General features: G+C 40.3%; 1 protein-coding gene across 3 annotated transcripts in view; it reads right to left on the bottom strand.

Annotated features, from left to right (window-relative positions):
• The window catches only part of KHDRBS1 (KH RNA binding domain containing, signal transduction associated 1), a 43,145-nt gene that overhangs the window by 18,979 nt on the left and 929 nt on the right, over window positions 1-23,237 (bottom strand). For all 3 annotated transcript variants that reach the window (XR_010750226.1, XR_010750225.1, XM_066375716.1), the window contains exons 2-8: window positions 10,222-10,346; window positions 9,089-9,205; window positions 5,326-5,472; window positions 2,504-2,637; window positions 1,728-1,929; window positions 1,143-1,210; window positions 121-179 (exon numbers count right to left, since the gene is read on the bottom strand). Coding sequence is in view for 1 of the 3 variants with exons in the window: in XM_066375716.1 (XP_066231813.1) it covers window positions 121-179; window positions 1,143-1,210; window positions 1,728-1,929; window positions 2,504-2,637; window positions 5,326-5,472; window positions 9,089-9,205; window positions 10,222-10,346 (852 nt within the window). In the remaining 2 variants the exon portion in view is untranslated. The remainder of the gene's footprint in view (window positions 1-120; window positions 180-1,142; window positions 1,211-1,727; window positions 1,930-2,503; window positions 2,638-5,325; window positions 5,473-9,088; window positions 9,206-10,221; window positions 10,347-23,237) is intronic.

The following is a 23,237-nucleotide window of genomic DNA, read 5'->3' as shown; positions in this document are numbered from 1 at the left end:
ACCAACACCTGGCCTTTAAAGGGTTCTCCTCAGATGTGTGACTATCTGATCCCTAAGACTCCAGCATTCCCTCAGGCACTTACTTGCACTTTCTGCCCCACCACAGAAATAAAGACATACCATATGCTTCATAAGAATCTTGAACCTCCCCATGTCCGTAGTCATAATATTCTGAGTCCCTAAAAGCCAAAGACAGAGTGTTAGAGAACCTTACAGCAACTATGTTTCAGTTTCACCTTTCTTCTAAATATATTTCTGTCATTTTACTTATGTATATAATACAGGAAATGTTCATTCTCCCATGTTCAAACTACAAAACATTCCTAACACATATATAACTATGTACTCAAAAAAATGAACAGCTAACAACTATAGCAAATAAAAATGGATAGCTCACAATTTAAAGTGAAAAAACACAACCCAAAATTGACTAGCAGGGGTTCCCAAACTTTTTACACAGGGGGCCAGTTCACTGTCCCTCAGACCGCTGGAGGGCCGCCACATACAGTGCTCCTCTCACTGACCACCAATGAAAGAGGTGCCCCTTCCGGAAGTGCAGCGGGGGCCCGGATAAATGGCCTTAGAGGGCTGCATGCGGCCCGCGGGCCATAGTTTGGGGATGCCTGGTGTATATTATTTATAGGGCTCACTGGAAGAGAGTAAACTAACAGGAAAAGAACTGTTCTGCCCCCACTGCAGAATTATGAGACACTTTTTCAATCAATCACAGATAAGATACATATATATAAAAAAGGTTCTTTAAGAAAAGTGCAGAAAAGAACCTACGTTATTGCAGTGGGATTCTAGTTTCCTTTAAAATTTTTATATAACTTTAATGTGACTGTGATATTTTTAAATAATAAATCCAATTAATTTAAAGACATTTTCCCTTTGTTTCCATGTAGTCATAGCTCAGGAATTTTTCATTTGCTATTTTCAGATTCTACAATATAATTTAAGATTCACAATTATCCAGACTTGCAAACCTAAGTACATGCCTTACAAATGTCCAAAGCTTAGGGGATACCCTCAAAAGGTAAGAGACATTGCTTCTTAGATTTGTGCTACCTAAATCTCTGTCCTTCCCACTCCCTCTATCCATCCATAGGACAAAAAAATAGCAACTGTATTGCCAGACTCACCCTTGGCTCTGGCTGTAATAGCCTTCGTAGCCTTCATAACTCTGTTCTGCATATGTATCATCATATCCCTAGAACAAATAAAATGAAATACAAAGTCAGAATCACAGAGGGCAGGGAAGGTAATTGTATCCCATGGGAGGATGGCAGGTTTCTACATTAACAGAACATGAAATTTCAACCATTGTAGAAAAGTCAAGAGAGAAAGATTTTTTTTTTTTAAATGAAACAAAACCAACCAAACAAACTAAAAAACAGAAACAAAAACCCTTTGAGTGTGGACGGAAAATAAGGTACAAAAGTTGAACTTTGGTGACAGTAGTAGTGGGTGAGAGCTCCCTTAGTAAAACACTGTACATTAAGGTATAGCTTATTTCCTGTTTAATCTACATACACATAGTAGTAAACCATGCTTAAACTGCAAAACTCTCTTCATGGGTTAACATTCACTGCTAGAGAAAAGAGCAGATTCTAAATCTTCTAGGCAGTCCCTGCCACCTAAATCAAAGGCCAAGGCCCTGTTATTTAGCTTCCTCTGGTTGGCAACTTCTAGGTAGTGGGAAATGGCACATTGTTCAAACTTCTTACATATTCTTCATATGTCTCTGGTGCAGGGGGTGGAGGCAAAGGTATTCTCTGGATGCCTGCTGTCCGTGCTCTTGGTGCTGGAGCACCCCTCACAGTAGGTGGGGGTGGCACTCCTCGAGTCACAGTGGCACCTCTGGTGATGGCTCCTCTCACTGGTGTACCACGCACCAAAGCCCCCCGAGGAGGCACAACACCACGGCCCCTAAAAAAAAAAGTACATCCCCTTTTTATTAAACTTACTGGGGTGTCACTGGTTAACAAAATTACACAGGTTCCAGATACACAATTCCAAAATACAGCATCTAAGAAAGTTGATTTCAAATGGAGTTTTTTAATAAATAGGCTATTTTCATGGTTAGATCTGTTTTCAAATTCTGGAGCTATCTGGATTGTATGATGCCTTAAAAAGACTATTATTAAAAAAAAATAGAGAAATGCATCAGTAGGAATTAAGAGTCAAAATGGAAGATTCCTCAGGTTCCACAGTGGACTGACTTGGAGAGTCTGAACACTCCACAAAGATCAGTGACAAAAGGTAAAATTCCAAAGTCATAGACCATTTAAAAATGCTAGAACTGTTCAAAATTAAAAGACCAAAAGTTTCAGTAGGACTGCTGCACTTGACTATGGCCAAAGTGACCAAGAGCTAGAAATCCACTAGATGCAGGATACAAATTCTGAGAGCCCTTCTAAGTTGGAGATAAGCGTACCACTAAGAGAGATGGTACTAGCAGTCAAATTTACATCCTATTTCTGGATGTCTACATTATTTTTACCTGGGAACAGGTGGAGGAGGAGGAGCAACACCCCGGCCTCTCACAGGCACCCCACGTCCTCGAGAGGGCTCTGGTACTCCATTCAAGTAGGAGAGTTCTAGAAACTGCTCCTGGCAGATATCATCCATCATATCCTGCAAATAAAAAATGAGGAGTGTTTTGTTTTTTTAAAAGACTTTATTCATTTTAGAGAGAGAAGAGAAGGGGGAGAGAGGAGCAGGAAGCATCAATTCCCCTATGTGCCTTGACCAGGCAAGCCCAGGGTTTTGAACCGGTGACCTCAGCTTTCCAGGTTGGTGCTTTACCCACTTCGCCACCACAGGTCAGGCAAGGAGTGTAACATCTCCACTTATTGCTGGAAATCATCTAGCCCACATAAGCCTTGAGTGTTAAGAACAGATCTGAAAGCCCAGATGAAGTCTCAGAGGTCATTCTCTGAAGTCAAAGAGCACCCTACTTGTCACCTCTTTAGAGAGGCAAGTGTTTCATCTACATTAAAATGTGGTAGCTCTTCAGAATGTGATCCCTGTCTGGCTCTCTAGATCATCACTTCTATCCTCCCTTCAGGTATAACCTCCTTTCAGGCCATGCTGAACAACTTTTAGTTCAGAACCTGGCATATCTTACACACCCATTTTTGCAAATGGTTTCCTCTTCCTAAGGCCACTACCATCAATTAAGCTGTATGTACTAGGTATTACATAAGCAGCTTTATATAGATTTTTCAGTTTAATCTCCAACATAACCCTTAAGCAAGTAGGCAGATCTCCCCCCCCCCCTTTTTTATAGTGGGGAAAACAGATTCAGAGAGTATAAAGAAACCAGCCTAAGGACATATAGCTAGTAAGTGGGACACTCTAGATGTGAATTCAGATTCTAGGCTTTGAATCATTAGACTCTCCCCCATTCTTACGAGACTTGATCTAAAATATTACCTCCTTTGAAAAAGTTTCACTTGATGACACCCCCAGTATCTCCTCTTTTCCCACAGCATCCTCTTAATTTTTTTCTACCCAAGCATTTACTAGATCATTTTTAAATTGTCTGTCTTTCTTACTAGATTGTAAGCTCCCGAGGAGCTTCAATCCCTTTGTAACTTCAGACCCAAGCCACCTATGAGATACTTAAAATATGTTTGAGATGAACAAAGCTCAGAAAAGTGAAATAATTTGTCCAAGATGACGCAGAGATAAAGCTCCCAGTCCAGTGCTCTTCCTGCTGTACATGGAAGTCTCTCTAATATAGTTATGGTTCTAAGGGGAAAATGAACAACTCTGGTCATGGATGTGAAAACAGGCTCACTCTTTTTCTTCATGATAGGGAAGAACTGAGTCGTGTCATCTGCAGTATATTCACATATTTCCTGATGAGAGAGCCATTTAGTCTTAATACAATACTTCATGTATTTTTATATATCCCAGATGGATACAGCTTCTAGAATAGAAAATTCTAGTCACCAGAGAGATGTCCCTCCATAGTTCTTCACTTCCTCCTCCTACTTTACACATACATTACTGCTGCTTGAAATTCACCAGAGAATCAAGTGACCAATGACAGCCAATTTGCTTAGAGCCTCCCAACTACCACATTAACACTGAGGAAACCCAAGTCTCCCTGGCAGGCATCTTTTTTGAAGATCCACTTACATGGAAGCCTTGTAAACCTATTCCTGTTGAAAAATATGCTGAGACTAATGATAAAGAGGATATGGGCATTCCCCTGTCATCTTTCAGAAGCTAGATGGCTCAAAATGCTTCAATATAACAAAAGAGTCAAAAGAATTCCCTTAAAGGAAAATTTACCAGCTCTGGATTCTTCTCCAGGATATTTAAAATTGGCTGTTTCACATTGATCATTCTAATGCAGACAAGGTAGTTTGGAAGCAAAGCAGCTTCTGAGACATTTGAGACAGTGCTGGAATCCTTGGAGCTCAGCATTGTAAGTACACACTGTTTACAAATTTTTGCTCTACCAATTCTCACATCCTCTGACACTACATTTTACATATTCAAGAAAACCAAGAACTGTAGCTCACCTCTTCCTAGTTTTAGTGACGAAAATGTGATGCTTGCTCAGTTCTAGTTCCAAATGCTTTCTGAGGTTCCAGATTCAACCTTGGTTATTAAATATTCAACAGTAATATGTTAATTCTAACAACTACCAAGCCTTGCTAAAAGGCAAAAATTGCACCGTTTTCTAATTATTCAAAGAACTGATGACCCTCTGACCAGGTGGTAATTAGCAAGACAGGTAACCCTGTCTATCCTAACTCTCCTTGGGCCTCAGTTACATTCTCAAAGGAGCTGCACACCAATCTGTTTAATATCAACAGTCAAACCTATAATAATCATACCTCTTTCAAATCAAACTCTACTTGAATAAAATTCTTCTAGGAGAAAAAGAAAGCCCTGAATACATCCAGGTCAAATTTAATCCACTAAGATTGGATACTAGAAGTTTTTGATATTATCCACTAGACTCTTTAGAGTTTCTCCCTTTCCTATCATAACCTCCTGGTTCCATACCAGTACCAAAATATATACTCAGCTCAGTGAAGATCCTGTTAACTTTTTGTTAACAAGTAAGGATGCCAGACACAATGTGGACCTAAGATACTAATAAACAACTAAAACCACATTAGACAAGGATAGGTAGAGTGGTCTTGGGTACAGTGCTTCAAAAACTCAGTACAAGTAATGGACCACCTCAGAAAAATATAAGTACAGGTTATGCAGAGACCTGGGTTAAAAACCCCTGCCTTAGCAACAGCACAAAGCCTAGTTCTCTCATGCTTAAAAGATACAGGATATGGATTTCCTTACTGGTACTAGAAACTTCTTGACTTCCTCCATAGCATGGGCCATAAGAGCATAAGCCTCACATGGGGGTCCAAAGACTTCAATGAAGACATGCAGATCCATATTCAAATGAGCATATTTGGGGTCTCCACCTTTGCGCAGCTCTTCCTCCTGTGGAAAAATGAAAACTAAATATCACATCATATAGACTAGGGAGTTAATGATGCCTTTAACCTCAAGGCCAAAGGGACAACAAGAAATAACTGTAACATCCAAGGAAAACAGTAAAGTGTAAGAAAAAAGTAAAACAAGTCCTAGAGAATAATAATTTACACATACCTCCTAAACCTGCAATTGGTCTGCTGCTAAAAGTTAACTATTGTCTTGAATCCCTGGTGTATAGAAGAGATACACTTCAATCTCTATTCAGATAATAGCTATTTGCCAGTCATTGATTCACTGCTAAGCATTTACTTTTATTTATTTTTAATTTTTTCCTAAAATTGTTTTCTGCCCTTGACTCCTCTCCTGTAACTACAATTGCACATATGCTAGATTGCACGGTAATGCTCTGTAGGCAACTAAGACTCTTAATTTTCTTTGTTTATTTTATCTCCATACTTTGGCCTGAACAGTCCTGCCTTTAATTTATCTGATTTCCACTCCTCTCATTTTTCTCTTTCAGTGTCTTATATTATCTTATGTTCATTCAGTGAAATTTGCATCTTGGCTATTACATTTTCATTTTCTATACATTCCATCTCCTTCCTAATTATTTTTCCTCCACATACTTAAACAAATTATATTTATAATAACTATTTTAAAGTCTTGTCAGTAAATCCCAAAATCTATTATTTCTGCATCTTTTTCTATCAACTGATTTTCTTCCTTGGTTATGGGTCACATTTGATAATTTCCATATGTTTAGTAATTTTTTGACAAACAAAAGTGAAAAGATTCCCTTTGGCAACCATCAGCTTTTTCTCCATATAGTGTTTGTTTTGTTTATTCATTTATTTTGTGTTTTCAGAGTCCACATATAAATAAAATCATACAGTATTTATCTTTTTCTGTCTGACAACTTTCACTTAGGATAATACCCTCTAGGTCCATCTATGTTGTTGCAAATGGCAAGATTTCATTCTTTTTAAAATTTCTGAATATTTCAGTGCAAGTTGTAGCACCCACCCCTCCATACACACATCTTTAGCCATGCACCTATTGATGGACATCTAGGTTGCTTACATATCTTGGCTATTACTAGTAATGCTGCAATGAACATAGGGGTGCATATATCTTCTCAAATTATTTTTTTCTTTTAAGATATTTATTTCTACTAATGACTGAGAGAGAAGAAAGGAGAGCGACAGTATGAGACAGGAACATCTGATATATTCCTGTATGTGCCCTGATCAGGGATCGAACCAGCAGCCTTTGTGCTTCCAGACAACACACTAACCAACTGAGCCATCTGGCTAAGGCTCAAAAGTTTTTTTGGGGGGCCCTGGCCGGTTGGCTCAGTGGTAGAGCGTCGGCCTGGCATGCAGAAGTCCCGGGTTCGATTCCTGGCCAGGGCACACAGGAGAAGCGCCCATCTGCTTCTCCACCCCTCCCCCTCTCCTTCCTCTCTGTCTCTCTCTTCCCCCTCCCGCAGCGAGGCTCTACTGGAGCAAAGATGGCCCGGGCGCTGGGGATGGCTCCTTGGCCTCTGCCCCAGGCGCTGGAGTGGCTCTGGTCGCAACAGAGCGACGCCCTGTAGGGGCAGAGCTTTGCCCCCTGGTGGGCGTGCTGGGTGGATCCCGGTCGGGCGCATGCGGGAGTCTGTCTGTCTCTCCCCGTTTCCAGCTTCAGAAAAATACAAAAAAAAAAAAAGTTAAAAAAAAAAAGGTTTTTTTTGTTTTCTAGGATAAATATGCAGAAGAAGTAAAACTCCTGTACTGGATGGCAGCTCTGCTTTTTTTCCCTTTTTAAAAATGTTTCCACTAATTTGAGAGAGAGGAAGGGAGGACGGGGAGGAAAGGAAAGGGAGGGGGAGACTAGAGAGGGGGAGAAGGGAGGAGGGGAAGGGGAGGAGGAGAAAAGGCAGGTGAGGAGGAGAAAAGGCAGGTGAGGAGGAGGGGAAGGGGAGGGAGAGGAGGAGGATAAGGGGGAGAAAGGGAGGGGGAGAAGTAGAGGAGGAGAAGGGGAGGAAAAATGGGAGAGAAGAGAGTAAAGGGGAGGAGGGAGAGAGAAGGGAAGAGGGGAAGAAAGGGAAAGGGGGGAGAAAAGAAGAGAGGGTGAGGACAGAGAGGAGAGAGAGGAAGAGAGGGAGAGCGGAAGAGAGGGAGAGAGAGGGAGAGTGGGGGAGAGAGGGAGAGAGAGAGCAGGAGAGAGGGAGAGCGGGAGAGAGGAAGAGAGAGGGAGAGAGGAAGAGAGAGGGAGAGAGGAGAGAGGGAGAGAGAGGAATAGAAGGGGAACAGAGGGGGAATAGAGGAAGAGTAGAGGTAGAGAGAGGGGAGTAGAGGAGAGAGCGGGGAAAGGGGAATAGAGGCAGAGTAGAGGGGAAAAGAGAGAGAGAGAGAGGTGTCAGTTGGTTGTTCTATTTAGGTGTACACTCATTGGTTGCTTCTCATTTGTGCCCTGACCAGGGGTGGAACCTGCAACCTTGGCAAGCTGGGATGATGCTCTATCCACTGAGCTGCCTGGCCAGGACCTGTCAATCATTGACTGATTCATTGCCAAGCATTTGCTTTTACTGAACTTTTCTTTTATTTGAGAGAAAGAGAAAGCGAGCAAGAGAGAAACACTGATCCATTGTTCCACTTATTTATGCATTCATTGGTTGACGCTTGTATGTGCCCTGACCAGAGATTGAACCCTCAACCTTGGTGTATTGAGACAATACTCTATCTAAGCTACTGAGCTACTGGGCCAGGGCTGGCAAGCATTTGCTTTTAAATCCCAGGTAGAGCCATTAATCAGCAGCTTCTTATCTGCTTACATGGCCTGGTGAGTTCTGAGAGAGGAAAAGAAGTCAGGATAGAGAGAAAATCTCATTAGCTAGAATAACACACTTCAGCTCTAACTGTAGTCTAGTGAGAAATAGGAGTGGACAAAAGAACAGGGTCTGAGAAAACAATGTTCATCAATTAGACTGCAGAAAAGGAGGCCTGAAAGAGTACGTTTTTAGGCTATAGCAGGTATATCTCATCTAAAACCTGACCCTAGAATGCTAAGACTCTTCTGTTTTGGTGGGAAGTTTCTTGGCACTTACAAAGAGTACAGCACATATGAGGCTATGGCATGAAAATAAACAAGCATTAGGTTCTATTGTCAGGATTACTCAAGACTCCTTTTGGAATACCTTCTTTAAATAGGCTTTGCATTCTAGCTGGCTATAAAATAAACCAGACAACTAATCCTCAGACCTACCTGGAGTGACAACACTACTGCTCTCACTTTTCCATGTACTAGAAACGTGCTATTCAAATTTTAGTGTTTTTAGTCTAGGTAAGTTTTAGTACAGTTCCCCTTTCAAGTTTTCATAGATAAGGCTCCTAATGCCGTAGTTGTCATTGCTGTTTCCATTACTACTCAGTGAAAAGTCAGAAAAAACAATTACCAGGGTGCATTTAGGCTCTTTCAGGGTTACCCAGCAAGTAAATTATGTTGGTCTATAACCTCTTACATTCAATACCAATTTAAAGGCATCTCATTCTGTAAATATACAAATACTAGCTTCCATACCAGGCCTTGGGCTATACAAAAAGGCACTGAGGTGTCTTCTCGCTTCACTGTATAAGCTTACCTTGGCTTTGTCTCTCATTGAGCCCTTTCCCAACACAGAGATCTTTGCACCAGTCTCTTCTTGCAGTCTTTTGATAGTATTCCCTTGTGGTCCAAGGATCTTTCCCACAAAATTGAACTGACAAAAAAATAAAGACAGATTTCTAAATATACATACTCCTATAAAACATTTCCACATGTATTATGTAATTCGATCTTCAACAACCCTGTAAAACAGGTAGCGTTCCATTCTCATTTTACTTAAGGATATACTACTGAAGCTGCACTGATAAAGTGATTAGCCTAAAGTTATGAGAGTAGTTCTTTGATTTGGTTTTAGGATCCCTGATGTCTGGTGCTCTTTCCATAATATCATACAGCAACCCTCAGTACTTTAACATACATAATTTTTTTTTAAAATTGATTTTAGAGAGAGGAGGGAGGGAGAGAAAGAAAGAGAAGTGGTGGGGAACAGTGGGAAGCATTAACTCATAGTAGTTGTTTCTCCTATGTGCCTTGACTGGGCAAGCCCAGGGTTTCAAAGTGGCAACCTCAGCATTCTGGGTCAATGATTTATCCACTGTGCCACCACAGGTCAGGCGTTTTGAAAAATATTTTATTATTATTTTTTAAATGAGAGGAGGGGAGATAGAGAGACAGACCCGGAAACCTCTGTCTACAGCCGATGCTCAAAATCAACCAAGCTATTCTTAGTGCCTGAGGCTGACGCTTGAATCAACCAAGCCACTGGCTATGAGAGAAGAGAGAAGGGAGTGAGGGAAGGGAAGAGAAGCAGATAGTTGCTTCTCATGTTGCCCTGATCAGGGATCAAACCCAGGAAGTCTGCATGCTAGGCTAATGCTCTATGCATTGAGCAAGCCAGCCAGCCAGCCAGGGCAGGTCAGGCTTTAATTTATTGATTAGAGAGAGAGAGAGAAAAAAAATCTTTTGATACGGAAAAGATTACAATTCTTTCTTGGCCACAGCTATGCAATTAGTTATGGACTTATTTGCTAGAAACAAGTACATAAGTACAGAAAAAAAGTTTCACAGGCTCAAGTTTCTGATGCATCACCGTCTCTGGAAGTCGTTATTTTAGCGCATGACTCACACCTACAAAGACAACTCAGAGAAGTCGGGCACTTTCTGCCTTACCTTCGGATATTGCTTGACAGGTATCAGTACCCGCTCCTTCAGCTTCATGTTCTTATGAGAAAATAAATCCAAGTAATTCTCCTCATCATCCTTTTTTGAAAGCCCCTTCTGAATCTTCTCAATTTCTGAATAAAAGAAACAGAACTTAACTGAGTTTTGTTCTGATGAATAAGGCAAATTTCCAAGTCTGCATGGAGCAATAACATGGAGTACTATATAATGACACCAATTAGTTCAGATAAATGTGCTAATTTCAGATAGCGACTAAAAACACCAAAGGACATAAGGTGACTAGGAAACCCAAAGCCCACTTCTAGTAAGAGCAGTCTGCACTTTCACCCCCACCTGAATGTCTCTACATTAGAGACATTCAAATGTTTCTTAGAATAAACAAATTTAACAAAACTAATAAAGAGAGAAGGGGAAAAGGGACTACATGAATTAAAATTAAAACTAAAAGTCTGCCATCAAGAAAAAGTACAAAGTCATATTTTTTTTCTAAGATTTTATTTATTCATTCATTTTAGATAGAGGAGAGAAAAGTAGAGTGTGGGAAGGTTGGGGAAGGGTGGGAAGCATCAACTAGTAGTTGCTTCCCAGATGTGCCTTGACTGGGTAAGCCCAAGGTTTCGAACTGGCGACCTCCATGTTCCAGGTTGACACTTAATCCACTGCGTCACCACAGGTCAGGTTGTGGCAGTAGTACTTTGAATAGTAATAGTCCTTAAGAGTTTGAAAGACCTGGTTCTTAATCTGCCACTCATTAATTGTGTGAACTCTGAAAAGTTATTTAATTGCTCTGACTTTTAGTTTCCTCATTTATAAAATGAAGGTAATACCTACTTCATGAAGTTGGTATAAAATCAATAAAATAACATATGTACAAATGCTAATTAGAGCCCATTTCTTGGGAAGTGTCAACATTAGCTAGCCCAAATTCAGCTAATGTCCTAAAGGAAAAGAAAATGCACCAAGGTACTTTCAATTCACAGGTTAAGGTACTTTCATCAGATAGAACCTTAGCATCCAAAAATATTTCCTATCATTAGGAAACTCCATCCATCCATCCATCCATCCATCTGTTGCCAAGTGTCTCAGTGCTTCCTAAAGAGGCACATAAAAGGAGAGATACACATATAATCATTAACCACTAGGTGAGACTTACAAAGGGCCAGGTACCTATCCTATAAAGTGTAGGAGACACAACAGAACAAGTCAGATATGGTCCCCATCTTCACTATGTTTATACACTGGAGTTCCCAGGTAATGAAGTTAGCAAAAAAGTATGTATAATTAAGTGCTACGATAGAAATACTAACAGAGATGTGGGCAGAGTGTGCAAGTAACAAACAGCAACTAAAAGGTTCCATGGACCTGATCAGGGTGGCGCAGTGGATAGTGTCAACCTGGGACACTGAGGTCCCAAGTTCAAAACCTCAAGGTCACCTTCTTGAAGGTGAGCTCATCTGGCTTGAGTGCAAGATCACTGACATGATCTCAAGATTGCTGTCTTGAGCAAGGGGTCATGGGCTCAGCCTGAGCCTCCCAGTCAAGGCACATATGAGAAACAATCAATGAACAACTAAAGTGATACAACTATGAGCTGATACTTCTCATCTCTCCTTTCCTGTTTCTAAATAAATAAACAAAATAAAATGGTTCTATCCCACTGAAAACAGTCAAGAAATTTATATTCCCAGCCCTTGGCCAGGTGGTTCAGTGGATAGAGTGCTGTCCTGGCATGCTGAGGTCGCAGGTTCCGTCCCTGGTCAGAGAACATACATATGAGAAGCAACCAATGAATGCACAACCAAATGGAAAAACTGAGTAATGCCTCTCTCCCCTACAATGACCACTCCTTCTTTAATCAATGGAAAAATTTAAAAAAATTTATATTCCCTAAAATCAGTGGAACATTCTTTTATTTTATTTTTGGGGGGTATTTTTCTGAAAGGAGAAGTGAAGAGGCAGAGAGACAGACTCCCGCATGCGCCCGGGATCCACTCAGCAAGCCCTTTAGGGGGTGATGTTCTGCCCATCTAGGGCGTTGCTCTGTTGAAACCAGAGCCATTCTAGAGCCTGAGGCGGAGATCATGGAACCATCTCAGCGCCCGGGCCAACTTTGCTCCAAAGGAGCCTTGGCTACAGGAGGAGAAGAGAGAGATAGGAGAGGGGAAAAGGTGGAGAAGCAGATGGGCGCTTCTCCTGTGTACCCGGGCCAGAAATTGAACCCAGGACATCCATACGCCAGGCCGATGCTCCACCACTGAGCCAACTGGCCAGGGCCAGTAGAATATTCTAAATACAGACCTTTCTCTTTATATGATATTCCCACAGTGTTTCTACCATAAGTTTTAAAGCAAGGGGTCTTAAAAATTCAGCGGGCATCAGAATCACCAGTAGGGCTTATTAAATTACATTGCTTGGCCTGAACTCCAGTCTGGGATTTACTGTTAGGAGTTCCCATTTCTTTCCTTTTTTTAAAAAAAGATTTTATTTATTCATTTTGGGGGGGGGGATAAAGAGAGAAGGGGGGAAGGAGCAGGAAGCATCAACTCCCATATGTGCCTTGACCAGGCAAACCCAGGGTTTTGAACCAGTGACCTCAGCGGTCCAGGTCAATGCTTTATCCACTGTACTACCACAGGCCAGGCCAGAGTTTGCATTTCTAACAAGTTACCAGGTGATGTTGTATTGCTGGTCTAGGGATCAAGCTTTAAAACTAATGATTTGGTTTAAGAGTACACTACTTTAAAGATCTTTTTCAAATCTGTAATTTTATGTTTTAAAAAATGTTGAGATGAAAGAAAGTTACTTTGACCCTGACAGATTCAAACAGAAGGCTTCCTGTTTATTAAAAAGCCTAGGCCTTGGCTAGTTTGCTCAGTGGACAGAGCACTGACCTGGCGTGAAGTCTCGGGTTTGATTCCCGGTCAGGGCACACAATAGATCATCTGCTTCTTGTCCCCTCTTTCTCCCTCTTCCCCTTGCACAGCCAGTGGCTCAACTGGTTTGAAAGTGTTGGCCCCAGGTGCTGAGGATAGCTATTTGGTCTGAGTGAGTCAGTCTCAAGCACTAAAAAGAGCTCGGCTGATCTGAGTATTGGCCCCAGATGGGGTTGCTGGGTGGATCCTGGTCAGGGCACATGCGGGAACCTGTCTATCTCCCCTCCTCTCACTTAAAAAAAAAAAAAAAAAAAAAAAAAAGCCTGATTTCAGATGTTATAGAATACAGGGAGTTAAATGACCTACTTATGCCTGAGAGCACATACTCCCTTGCTTTCTGACAATTAAAACATTGTCCCAGTAGAGCCCAAGCTCTAAGTCAATGTCAATCAGGCATCTTTGATTCGACTTCCCTGTGCAGTGGGACACTTCTGCTGCTTATCAGCATGCCTGGCAGCCTCTTTAAGACTTCTCTTGAGGCGGCTATGAGGATTCTACTTATCAGTGCCGACACTAACTGCCACTGGAGGAAAAACACGAGACTGACACACAAGTTAGTTGCAAGAATCACACAGGCAATTTATTACTCACAAATCCTTTTGGCGTGCCTGGGTACAGCTTAAGGGGGCCCCGTCAGTGTGCTCCTCTCGGCTGTCTTTGGTCAGAGGTCAGAGCTCAGAGCAGTGTGGAGACAGTACAGGTTCATGTTGGAGTCTGGGTGACTACTGCAGCAGGGGGCCCCTTAGCTTTAGTACCTTTTCTGGCCAACGCCTTCTAACAGGTGTCAATTTACAGGATAATCACCTCAAACCACCTTTTTGGGAGTTCCTCCTGGGGAGTCCTTTTTATGTTAATCTACTGAGATGTTACATCAAGCCACTTTTAAGATGTTCCTAAAGAAGCTTCTTGTTTATGCACACACTATATTAATTCCTCTCCAGACAGCATAACTTTAATTTTCTTAACTGATTTTAATATATCTTAATTACTTTTATATATCTTCCATATTTTTTATATTTTTATATATTTAATTACTATAACCTTATATTACTACAACAAACTTCTAATCATATTCTAAGTATTCTTAAGTAAACATTTACTCCTATGAAAAGAACTGTGAATGGCAGTGCTGTTCACATGCCTATGTTTCACTGCTTGAAACAGCAAACAAATATGACATTATAATGAACAGATTAAATGCTTCATTCAACATCTTATTTGTTTTGAGGTTTTACTGGTGGTATATCCAAACCTTCACCCCTTCCCACCTACTGCTAATATTAACATTTTGTAGTCACTAGTTTTGAGCCTACCATCTCTGAATACATCTTTTCTTGAGTTTTCAGGCTGGAAAACTGGGTACTCAATCTTCAAATGTTCTAAAGGAACAAATGCCATATTTTTTATATGAAAATATCACTGTGGAGCTTCTAAAAACGTGGAACAAATTACATACTTCATTTTATCTATGTCCTTCAGTGTTTAATTGCTATCATCTAATTAAGGGCCTTCAGTCGTATTTTATATCACTTTCGAGAAATTTTACTTAGTTAAGTGCAAGAAGATAAGAATCAAAGTCTATTAATCTGTTGTGTTCCTATACGAAGCAGGGCTGCAAAAACTGAACCCAGTAGAAATGTTTGTTTGTATGGAATGTAATATGGCCTGTGAATTTAAGGCTTTTTTCTACACACAGATCTTTCTGCTCTATTTTGAAGTAGTCAAATCTTTTTTTTTTTACAGAGACAGAGAAAGAGTCAGAGAGAGGGATAGATAGGGACGGACAGACAGCCAGGAATGGAGAGATGAGAAGCATCAATCATCAGTTTTTTGTTGCGACACCTTAGTTGTTCATTGATTGCTTTCTTATATGTGCCTTGACCGTGGGCCTTCAGCAGACCGAGTAACCCCTTGCTCAAGCCAGCAACCTTGGGTCCAAGCTGGTGAGCTTTGCTCAAACCAGATGAGCCCGCGCTCAAGCTGGTGACCTCGGGGTCTCGAACCTGGGTCCACGCGTGCATCCCAGTCCGATGCTCTATCCACTGAGCCACTGCCTGGTCAGGCTGAAGTAGTCAAATCTTAATTAGAATCCCTTTGTTGAATTTATCTTACAATTTTTTAAAGAATATTAAAACATTTTTTGAGAATACTGAGAATTGAAAAGATAACAGAATCTGAGATTAGCCTAGAAAGTAAAAGACTAAAGGGCAACTTGAGTCAAGAATGGGCATCTTCCATATTTAGAAAAGACTGAACACTTATTCCATGCCTATTGCCAATCAAATACTATATAAATATTACTTCATTTATCCTAAAAAATAACTCAGTAAAGTAGCTGGTACAATCTCCATTTTACAACCGAGGAAACTGAAACTCAAGAAGTTAGACTGATAAATCACAAAAGCTATTAAAGTACAAGAATAAGAATTAAAACCCAGGCTTTCTCCAACTTCAGAACTCATGCTTCTATTATTGCCTTTCAGTGGCAGGGGTGTGTGTGGGGCGGTGGGGGGGAGCTTTCTTTATACAAGAAAAAGCTTATTTTGTAAAATTTGGGGAAGTACAGTTTATAACCTCAGACACTGTCATGAAGCAAAAGGCAATAAAAGGGCTCTGCTGGTGTCTCAGATATTCAGTTTTATTGACTGTTTTTTAGAGAGAAAGGGAGAGAGAAAGAGGGAGGGGGTAGGGAGAGACAGGGGGGGTAGTGATAGAGAGATAGAGAGACATCAATTTGTTGTTCCACCCATCCATTCATTCATTGGTTGATTCCTGTATATGTCTCAACCAGGGATCAAACCCATAACCCTGGTGCATTAGTATAATGCTCCAATCAACTGAGCTACATGGCCAAGGCTTTTTTTCTTTCAATTATGTATTCTCTCCTTAGCTTCACTTCACTTGGAGAGCTAGGAGCAGGATATAATAGGGGGAAAAATCAAGAAGATGCTTCCTAAAAATGGCTTACCCTCCGGCAAAAGTACTTTCCAGATAACCTTTTTGAAACCAACTCTTAAATGATTTTTGCCTGGGCCTCTGGAGACTTTGGATGTCCCAAGAGCCAAAGAAAGAAAAGCTAAGGTGTAAACAACACAGAGAGGTGACCTATTTGTTTCTTTGCCAGACATACTCACTGATCATATCTTATCCAAGGCTTTCTACGAGTCAGGAATTTTGCATTGTTTCATTTTGTCTTTATAACCAGGATTATCCTTAATCAACAACCAGAGAAACCTGGGCTCAGAAAAGTTATGTAACTTGTTCAAGATCACAAAACTAATTAGTAAGAGAGCAGGTACTTAAACCCATGTCATTCCTTACATGAGTCAGAGCAAATTCAAGTAATCTGTGGCATTTCCTTTACTCTTTTACTATAAGGACACTTTTTAAAATGTGTGTCTCAAAGGAAAAAGCATGAGTTTTGAAGCTATACAGCACTGGGTTTGATTCCCAGCCCTGCTACAAGCTTGATATATATATAACCTTCAGCAAGTCATTAAACCTCTTTGTCTTTCCTTCCTACTTTTAAAGAGAATTATAGAATATTGTCCATAGTCTCCCAAATCTCTCTTAAGGCACAATTTAGAATTTGGGCTTTCTTCTTAAAAAAAAAAAAAATCTTGAGATAACTGTAGATTTATACAATTTTCTCTATAAATATTTTATACCTACAATACAATAACATAACCAGAAAATTAACATGAATACTATCTATTGACTTCATTCAGATTTCACCAGTTTTACATGCACGTATCTGGGTGTCTTTAGTTCTATGCAATTTAATCAGATTCATGTAACCAACAACAGTAAAGGTACAGAACAGTTCCATTACAAGGACTGCCCATGTTACACTTTTACGACCACAGCCCCCTTTCTCCCTCTCTCTCTCACTGGCAACCAATCCATTCTCCATCTCTCATTTTGTCTTTTCAAGGATGTTAAGTTAGTGGGATTATACAGTGTATATATACACATAACCTTTTGAAATTTTCACTCAGCATAATAGACGAGATCGGGCACGTTCAGGGTGGTATGGCCGTAGACTCACTCAGCATAATAAATTCTCTTGATATACACACAAATTGTTTCATTCATCAGGTAGTTCATTTCTTTTTATTAGTGCTGAGTAGTATGTGGTATATATATGGTATATATGGATATACCATGGTTTAACTATTTACCTAATGGAGACATATGGTTTGTTTTCAGTTTTTGTGTATTGTGAATAAAGCTGCTATGAACACTTATGTACAGGTTTTGTTGTTGTTGTTTTTATAGAGATACACCCACACAGAGACAGAGACAACATATAGGTTATGTGAACCTAAATTTTAATTTTTCTGGGATAAATGCCCAAGAGTGCAATTGCTGAATCATAAACAAGTTTACTGTTGTTTAAAAAAACTGCTTTATCGCCTGACCTGTGGTGGTGCAGTGGATAGAGCGTTGACCTGGAAGCGCTGAGGTTACCGGTTCAAAACCCTGGGCTTGCCTGGTCAAGGCACATATGGGAGTTGATGCTTTCTGCTCCTCCCCCCTTCTCTCTCTCTCTCTCCCCTCTCTATAATGAATAAATAAAATCTTTAAAAGGCGAAAAAACCCAAAAAACAAAAAACCTGCTTATCAGGTATATATACTAACAATATTTTGCTTAATCTTACTATGTTATTTAAAAGTGGTATTGTACTGTATGTATGTAGCTTTATGGGATTTACTTTTTCACCTAATATGAGATCTCCAAGATTTCTCTATGCTGTTGCAGGTACCTGTAGTTTTCATTTTCACTGCTGTATACATACTTCATTTTGAAAATCTCATATTCAATCAATGGTAACACAGGTTATACCATTTTGTGAACAAGGTGCACCATTTTATGAATGAAGCATCTACATGCAAGTTTCTTTGGGCACATTCCTAGGAACAATGTTGCTGAATTTTAAGGAATTAAAATGTTAAATTTTCAAATGAAATGCCAAACTGTTACCCAAAGTGGTTGTACCAATTCACACTTTCACCAGCAATGTTTGAGTTCCTACTAATCCATGTCCCATCAATCCCTTAGTCTAGTTTGATTTTAGCTTTTTTTTAAAGTGAGAGAGTGAAAGAAAGGCAAGAAGGGAGAGAGATGAGAAGCATCAACTGGTAGTTATGGCTCTTTAGTTGTTCATTGATTGCTTTCTCATATGTGCCTTGACCGGGGCGGGGGTGGGAAGTCTCCAGCTGAGCCAGCGACCCCTCACTCAAGCCCTTGCTCAAACCTGCAACCTAGGGGCATCGAATCTCTGGTCCTGAGCACCCCAGATCAATGCTCTAGCCACTGCGCCACTATCTGGTCAGACTAGTTTGACTTGATCTTTACAACACTAGTTCCTCCTCCCTTCCTCCACACTTACTCCTTCAGGACATTTCTTTTTATTCAGATCGTCCTTTGTTACCTTCAATAAAAACTTTTTAGATTTTTTTATTTATTCATTTTTAGAGAGAGAGAACAAAAGAACGGGGGTGGGGGAGAACAGGGAGCATCAACTCTCATTTGTGCCTTGACCAGGTAAGCCCAGGGTTTTGAACTGGCGCCCTCAGTGTTCTAGGTCGATGCTTTATCCACTACGCCACCAGGTCAGGCCAATAAAAACTTTATGATGTTTATTTTATTGATTTTAGAGAGAGAAAAGGAGGAAGGGAGGGAGGAACACTGATCTGTTCCTGTATATGTCCTAACCAGGGATCAAACCCCTAACCTCTGAGGTTTGGGATGATGCTCTAACCAACTGAATTATCCAGCTAGGGCCATTTTCAAAAAAATTTTAAGTTGACAATGTGATCATAATATTCTTCATCTGTAACATTAAGATAAAAATTCTTTCTGCCTCAACAGAATGGCCAGGAAGAGGGAATTATAAGTAGTACATCTCATGGCACATTACATGCTCTGCAAAGGTTAAATATTTTTTATGATTATTCATATACATTTTGAACTGACTTTTTATATAATGCTTACCCCAAGACATTTGATACTATTCTAAAAATGAGACCATTTTGTCAGTTCTTTCCTGATTGGCTAATGCTTGATCAGTAACCTACACATTTGTACATTTTTTTAATTTTTTTTTTACAGAGGCAGAGATAGACAGGGACAGACAGATAGGAACGGAGAGAGATGAGAAGCATCAATCATCAGTTTCTCGTTGCGCGTTGCGACTTCTTAGTTGTTCATTGATTGCTTTCTCACATGTGCCTTGACCGTGGGCCTTCAGCAGACCGAGTAACCCCCTGCTGGAGCCAGCGACCTTGGGTCCAAGCTGGTGAGCTCTTTGCTCAAGCCAGATGAGCCCGCGCTCAAGCTGGCGACCTCGGGGTCTCGAACCTGGGTCCTTCCGCATCCCAGTCCGACGCTTTATCTACTGCGCCACCGCCTGGTCAGGCACATTTTTATCTTGTAATCAGCCACATCACAGACCACTTTTCCAGGTTAACAATCATTATGTTACAAGTAGTGATAACTTCTGCCTTTCTTTACTAACATTTTTACTTATACCTGTATTTGGTCTATAATTTCTTTGCAATTCCACTTTCTGGTTTAAATACATCTTCTAGCCCAGTAGAATGAAACAAGAACTCTAGATATACAGTGTGTCTGTAAAGTTATGGTACACTTTTGACCAGTCACAGGAAAGCAAAAAAAGACGATAAAAATGTGAAATCTGCACCAAATAAAGAAAAACCCTCTCAGTTTCTGTAGGATGATGTGGCAGCATGTGCGCATGCGCAGATGACATAACACCATGTGTACAGAAGAGCAGCCCACGGTCTTGCCAGTCAAGATGTGGACAGTAAAGAGGAAAGTTCAGTGTGTTCTGTGGCTCACTAAATTCGAATCCGTGACCAAAGTGCAACGTGAATATCGGCACGTTTATAACAAGCACCACCACGTAGAAATAACATTACTTGGTGGGATAAGCAGTTGAAGGAAACCGGCAGATGGTGGAGAAACCCTGTTCTGGTAGGCCATCAGTCAGTGACGAGTCTGTAGAGGCTATACGGGATAGCTACCTACGGAGCCCTAAAAAATCTGTGCGTGAGCCCACACTGAACTGCACTGAATAGGTATGAAACTGGGAGAGTTTTCCTTTTATTTGGTGCAGATTTCACATTTCTATTGTCTTTTGTTGCTTTCCTGTGACCGGTCAAACACTGTATTTTGAAGTTCCAACAGACCCTGTAAATGTTCTCCACTGAGTGCTTTAGAAGACGGATTTCAGAGTATCCTTTCAAGATATTCTAGGGATCGTTAATCTATTGGAATGTTTACTCATTCCTGAGTTATTTATAGTAATTTACATTTTCCTAAATGTAGAAAAGTAGAAAAAGAACAGTGATACACATAAAAGCATTTTATTTTTATTATGTAAACATTTATCACACATTATAAATTATTTTTGTTTCAGAAAACTAGCATAGGTACACTGAGTCCATGTCTGCAAATATATTTGTCATCACAGTTAACTATCAATTTGGCTAATACAGAAAGAAGTCTATGGTCAAAACCTAAATCCCTTAGACTTGTGTTGATATTTTTCCATTTTGCAATGAAGATGAATATCCATTCATCAAATATTTAGTAAGAGGCCACTCTGTGTGGCACTCTTCAAAGAACAGGAGATATAGTGGTAAACAAAGCAGACAAAAGATCTCTGCCCCCTGGTGCAGGTGACATTCTAGCTATGAAGGGGTGGTCAACAAAAATGTAACTACGATATATGATGCATCAGATGCTGATAAGTGCAAAGTAAAGCAAAGCTGGGAAAAGGACAGAGAGCTATGTAAATAGTGAAGGAAGAGTGGTCTAGGTCTTGTGGCATCTCTTTGGAAATAGGCAGAGGTGCCACAGTCACAGACCCAAATGCTAGGCTCTGTGTGCATTGTGGGTTTCTTTTTTCTATATCTTCGAGTTATCATATTGACTCCCATTAGCTAGCACTCTGATATGTTCAAGTGGTTTTTACAATATTCTGTCCAAGTAGTACAAAATATTTTAAGTGCAATTTGTTGCAGAGACTACAGTGGAGGGGTAGAGAGGGTTAGGTGTATGGATCCTGACTCAAACTGACTTCAAATCCTAGTTATGTTATTTACTAATTTTGTTTCCTTGGGCAATTTAATTTCTGTATGCATGGTTCCCTCATCTGTAAAAGTGAGAATAATAAGAGTAACTCCCTTATATTTATAGTATTGTTGTAAAGACTAAATATTGATGTTAAGTGCTCAGACCAGTGCCAGGCACAGTTAAGTGTTAGCTATATTTTTCTTATATGTAACCTAATCAAAGTTTAAATACTACTACTCTGCCTTATCAGTCTCATACTTCTTTGCAGTTGGTTACCTTCACTACAGTCTCTTTTCTGGATCATTCAAAAATACCTTAAAAACTGAACTCAACATATATCAAGATTTATCCATGCTATGAAGTATATATAGATAGTCTGTTCTCTCAAACAAGCATTACCTTAATCCCATTTCTCCAATTAAAATGTTTGATTAAAAAAAAGACAAAAAAACCTATGTTAAAAAAATTGAGCACTCTTTTCAAACCTTGATATTATTCAGTACCATGTATTCACAACTAGAGGAAAACTGTGGTGACAAGTTATTATTTAATATTTACAGGTCAAAGGGAACTGTGCAAGTGCTTTTATACACATGAATCCTCAAAACTCACCATCCCACTTTACAGTTGAGGTTACTGAGGTTCAGAATGTTTCCCAAGAGTAGATAACTAATTAAGGGTCAGAATTTTGAGCTCAAAGCAACAGCTTTAAGTCCTAAAGTTTATTTTAAGCCTCACAAAGTTTACTTGGACTAATTAGATTTCAGGAAATAAAGAGTACCAAGTCAACCTTTACCACTTAAGTCTGACATTTCTAAATCTGCATGTACTTGCTTTCAAATTCAAACAGCTGGTGTTTGCTATATGAAAGACAATATGAAAAATATAAAAAGCATTCCTTGCTCTCAAAAAGCTTGCCAGAAGAACACAATGAACAGTAATGCTTCAAACAATCCAACTGTGTTACAGAACAGCAAAGCACTGAGTTGGAAATGTAAGCACTTCAAATATTCCTATTCTTGACCATTGTGTGCTTTATGTTTTTAAAAGACCCCTTACCAATAATGGGAGATAGAGGAACAAAGAGTGAGAAAAATTTTCTTAACAATCTGTCTATTACAGCAACCTTGCCAGAGTCCAACTAGTCATCCAGTGTTGAAGGTGTTGAAGACTGAATTTTTACTTAATAAAACTTACAAAGCGTAAGAAATACATATTAAAACAACGTTTCAACCAGAAGCGAGGCCAAAACAGACTTGGCTTCAGGGAGAAATCAGAGGTAATTGCCCGGTGCAGAGGAGAAGCGCTCCTCTACCGACGTCAGAGAACAAAGACTACTATTCCTGATCTATTTCACTATTGAAGCAAAAAGCAAAAAAAAAAAAAAACAAAAATAAAAAGACCAAGACTTTCTGTGCAGGTACAAGCATTGTACAACTTCCTCAATTTTTGTCCGTTTCGTTGGGGAATGTCATGCAACCGCCCTTTACCTCGCTCTACCTCATTTTACTGTCTCGAGGGTTATCTTCCCGCTTCCTGAATGATAGTGAACACATGTTGTAAAAGAAAGGGGTCCAACCTGCCAACTCTGCAAACAATTACTATCTCACGTGCAGAACTCACAAATCTAATTCGGAAAACCTTAAGCGTCGATTCCCACAGGTTGCTCCTGCCTCGGAGGAACTTAAGCTCCAGTTACCGCTGAGTCCGACCCGGCCCCAGCGACCGCAGCGCGCTGGACGAGGCGCTCCAGCCTCACCCCATCTCACCTCCGCCCTCCCTCTCACGGTCCCTCCCCGTTCAGGCTGTCTTCACCTCCCACACTCTCAGTGGAGGCGCCTACCGCCACCCGCAGTCAAAAAAGCTTTCCATTTGGGGGAAGGAGAAGATAAAGGTTCATTTCTGGAAGAATCCGAGTACTCGGAGCGTGGGGCAGTTACAAGAGGTGGGAGGGGGAAGAGTCGGCA

The sequence above is a fragment of the Saccopteryx leptura genome, chromosome 3 (assembly GCF_036850995.1).
Source record: "Saccopteryx leptura isolate mSacLep1 chromosome 3, mSacLep1_pri_phased_curated, whole genome shotgun sequence".
NCBI classification, from domain to species: domain Eukaryota; kingdom Metazoa; phylum Chordata; class Mammalia; order Chiroptera; family Emballonuridae; genus Saccopteryx; species Saccopteryx leptura.
This window is presented reverse-complemented; position numbering and strand designations above follow the sequence as displayed.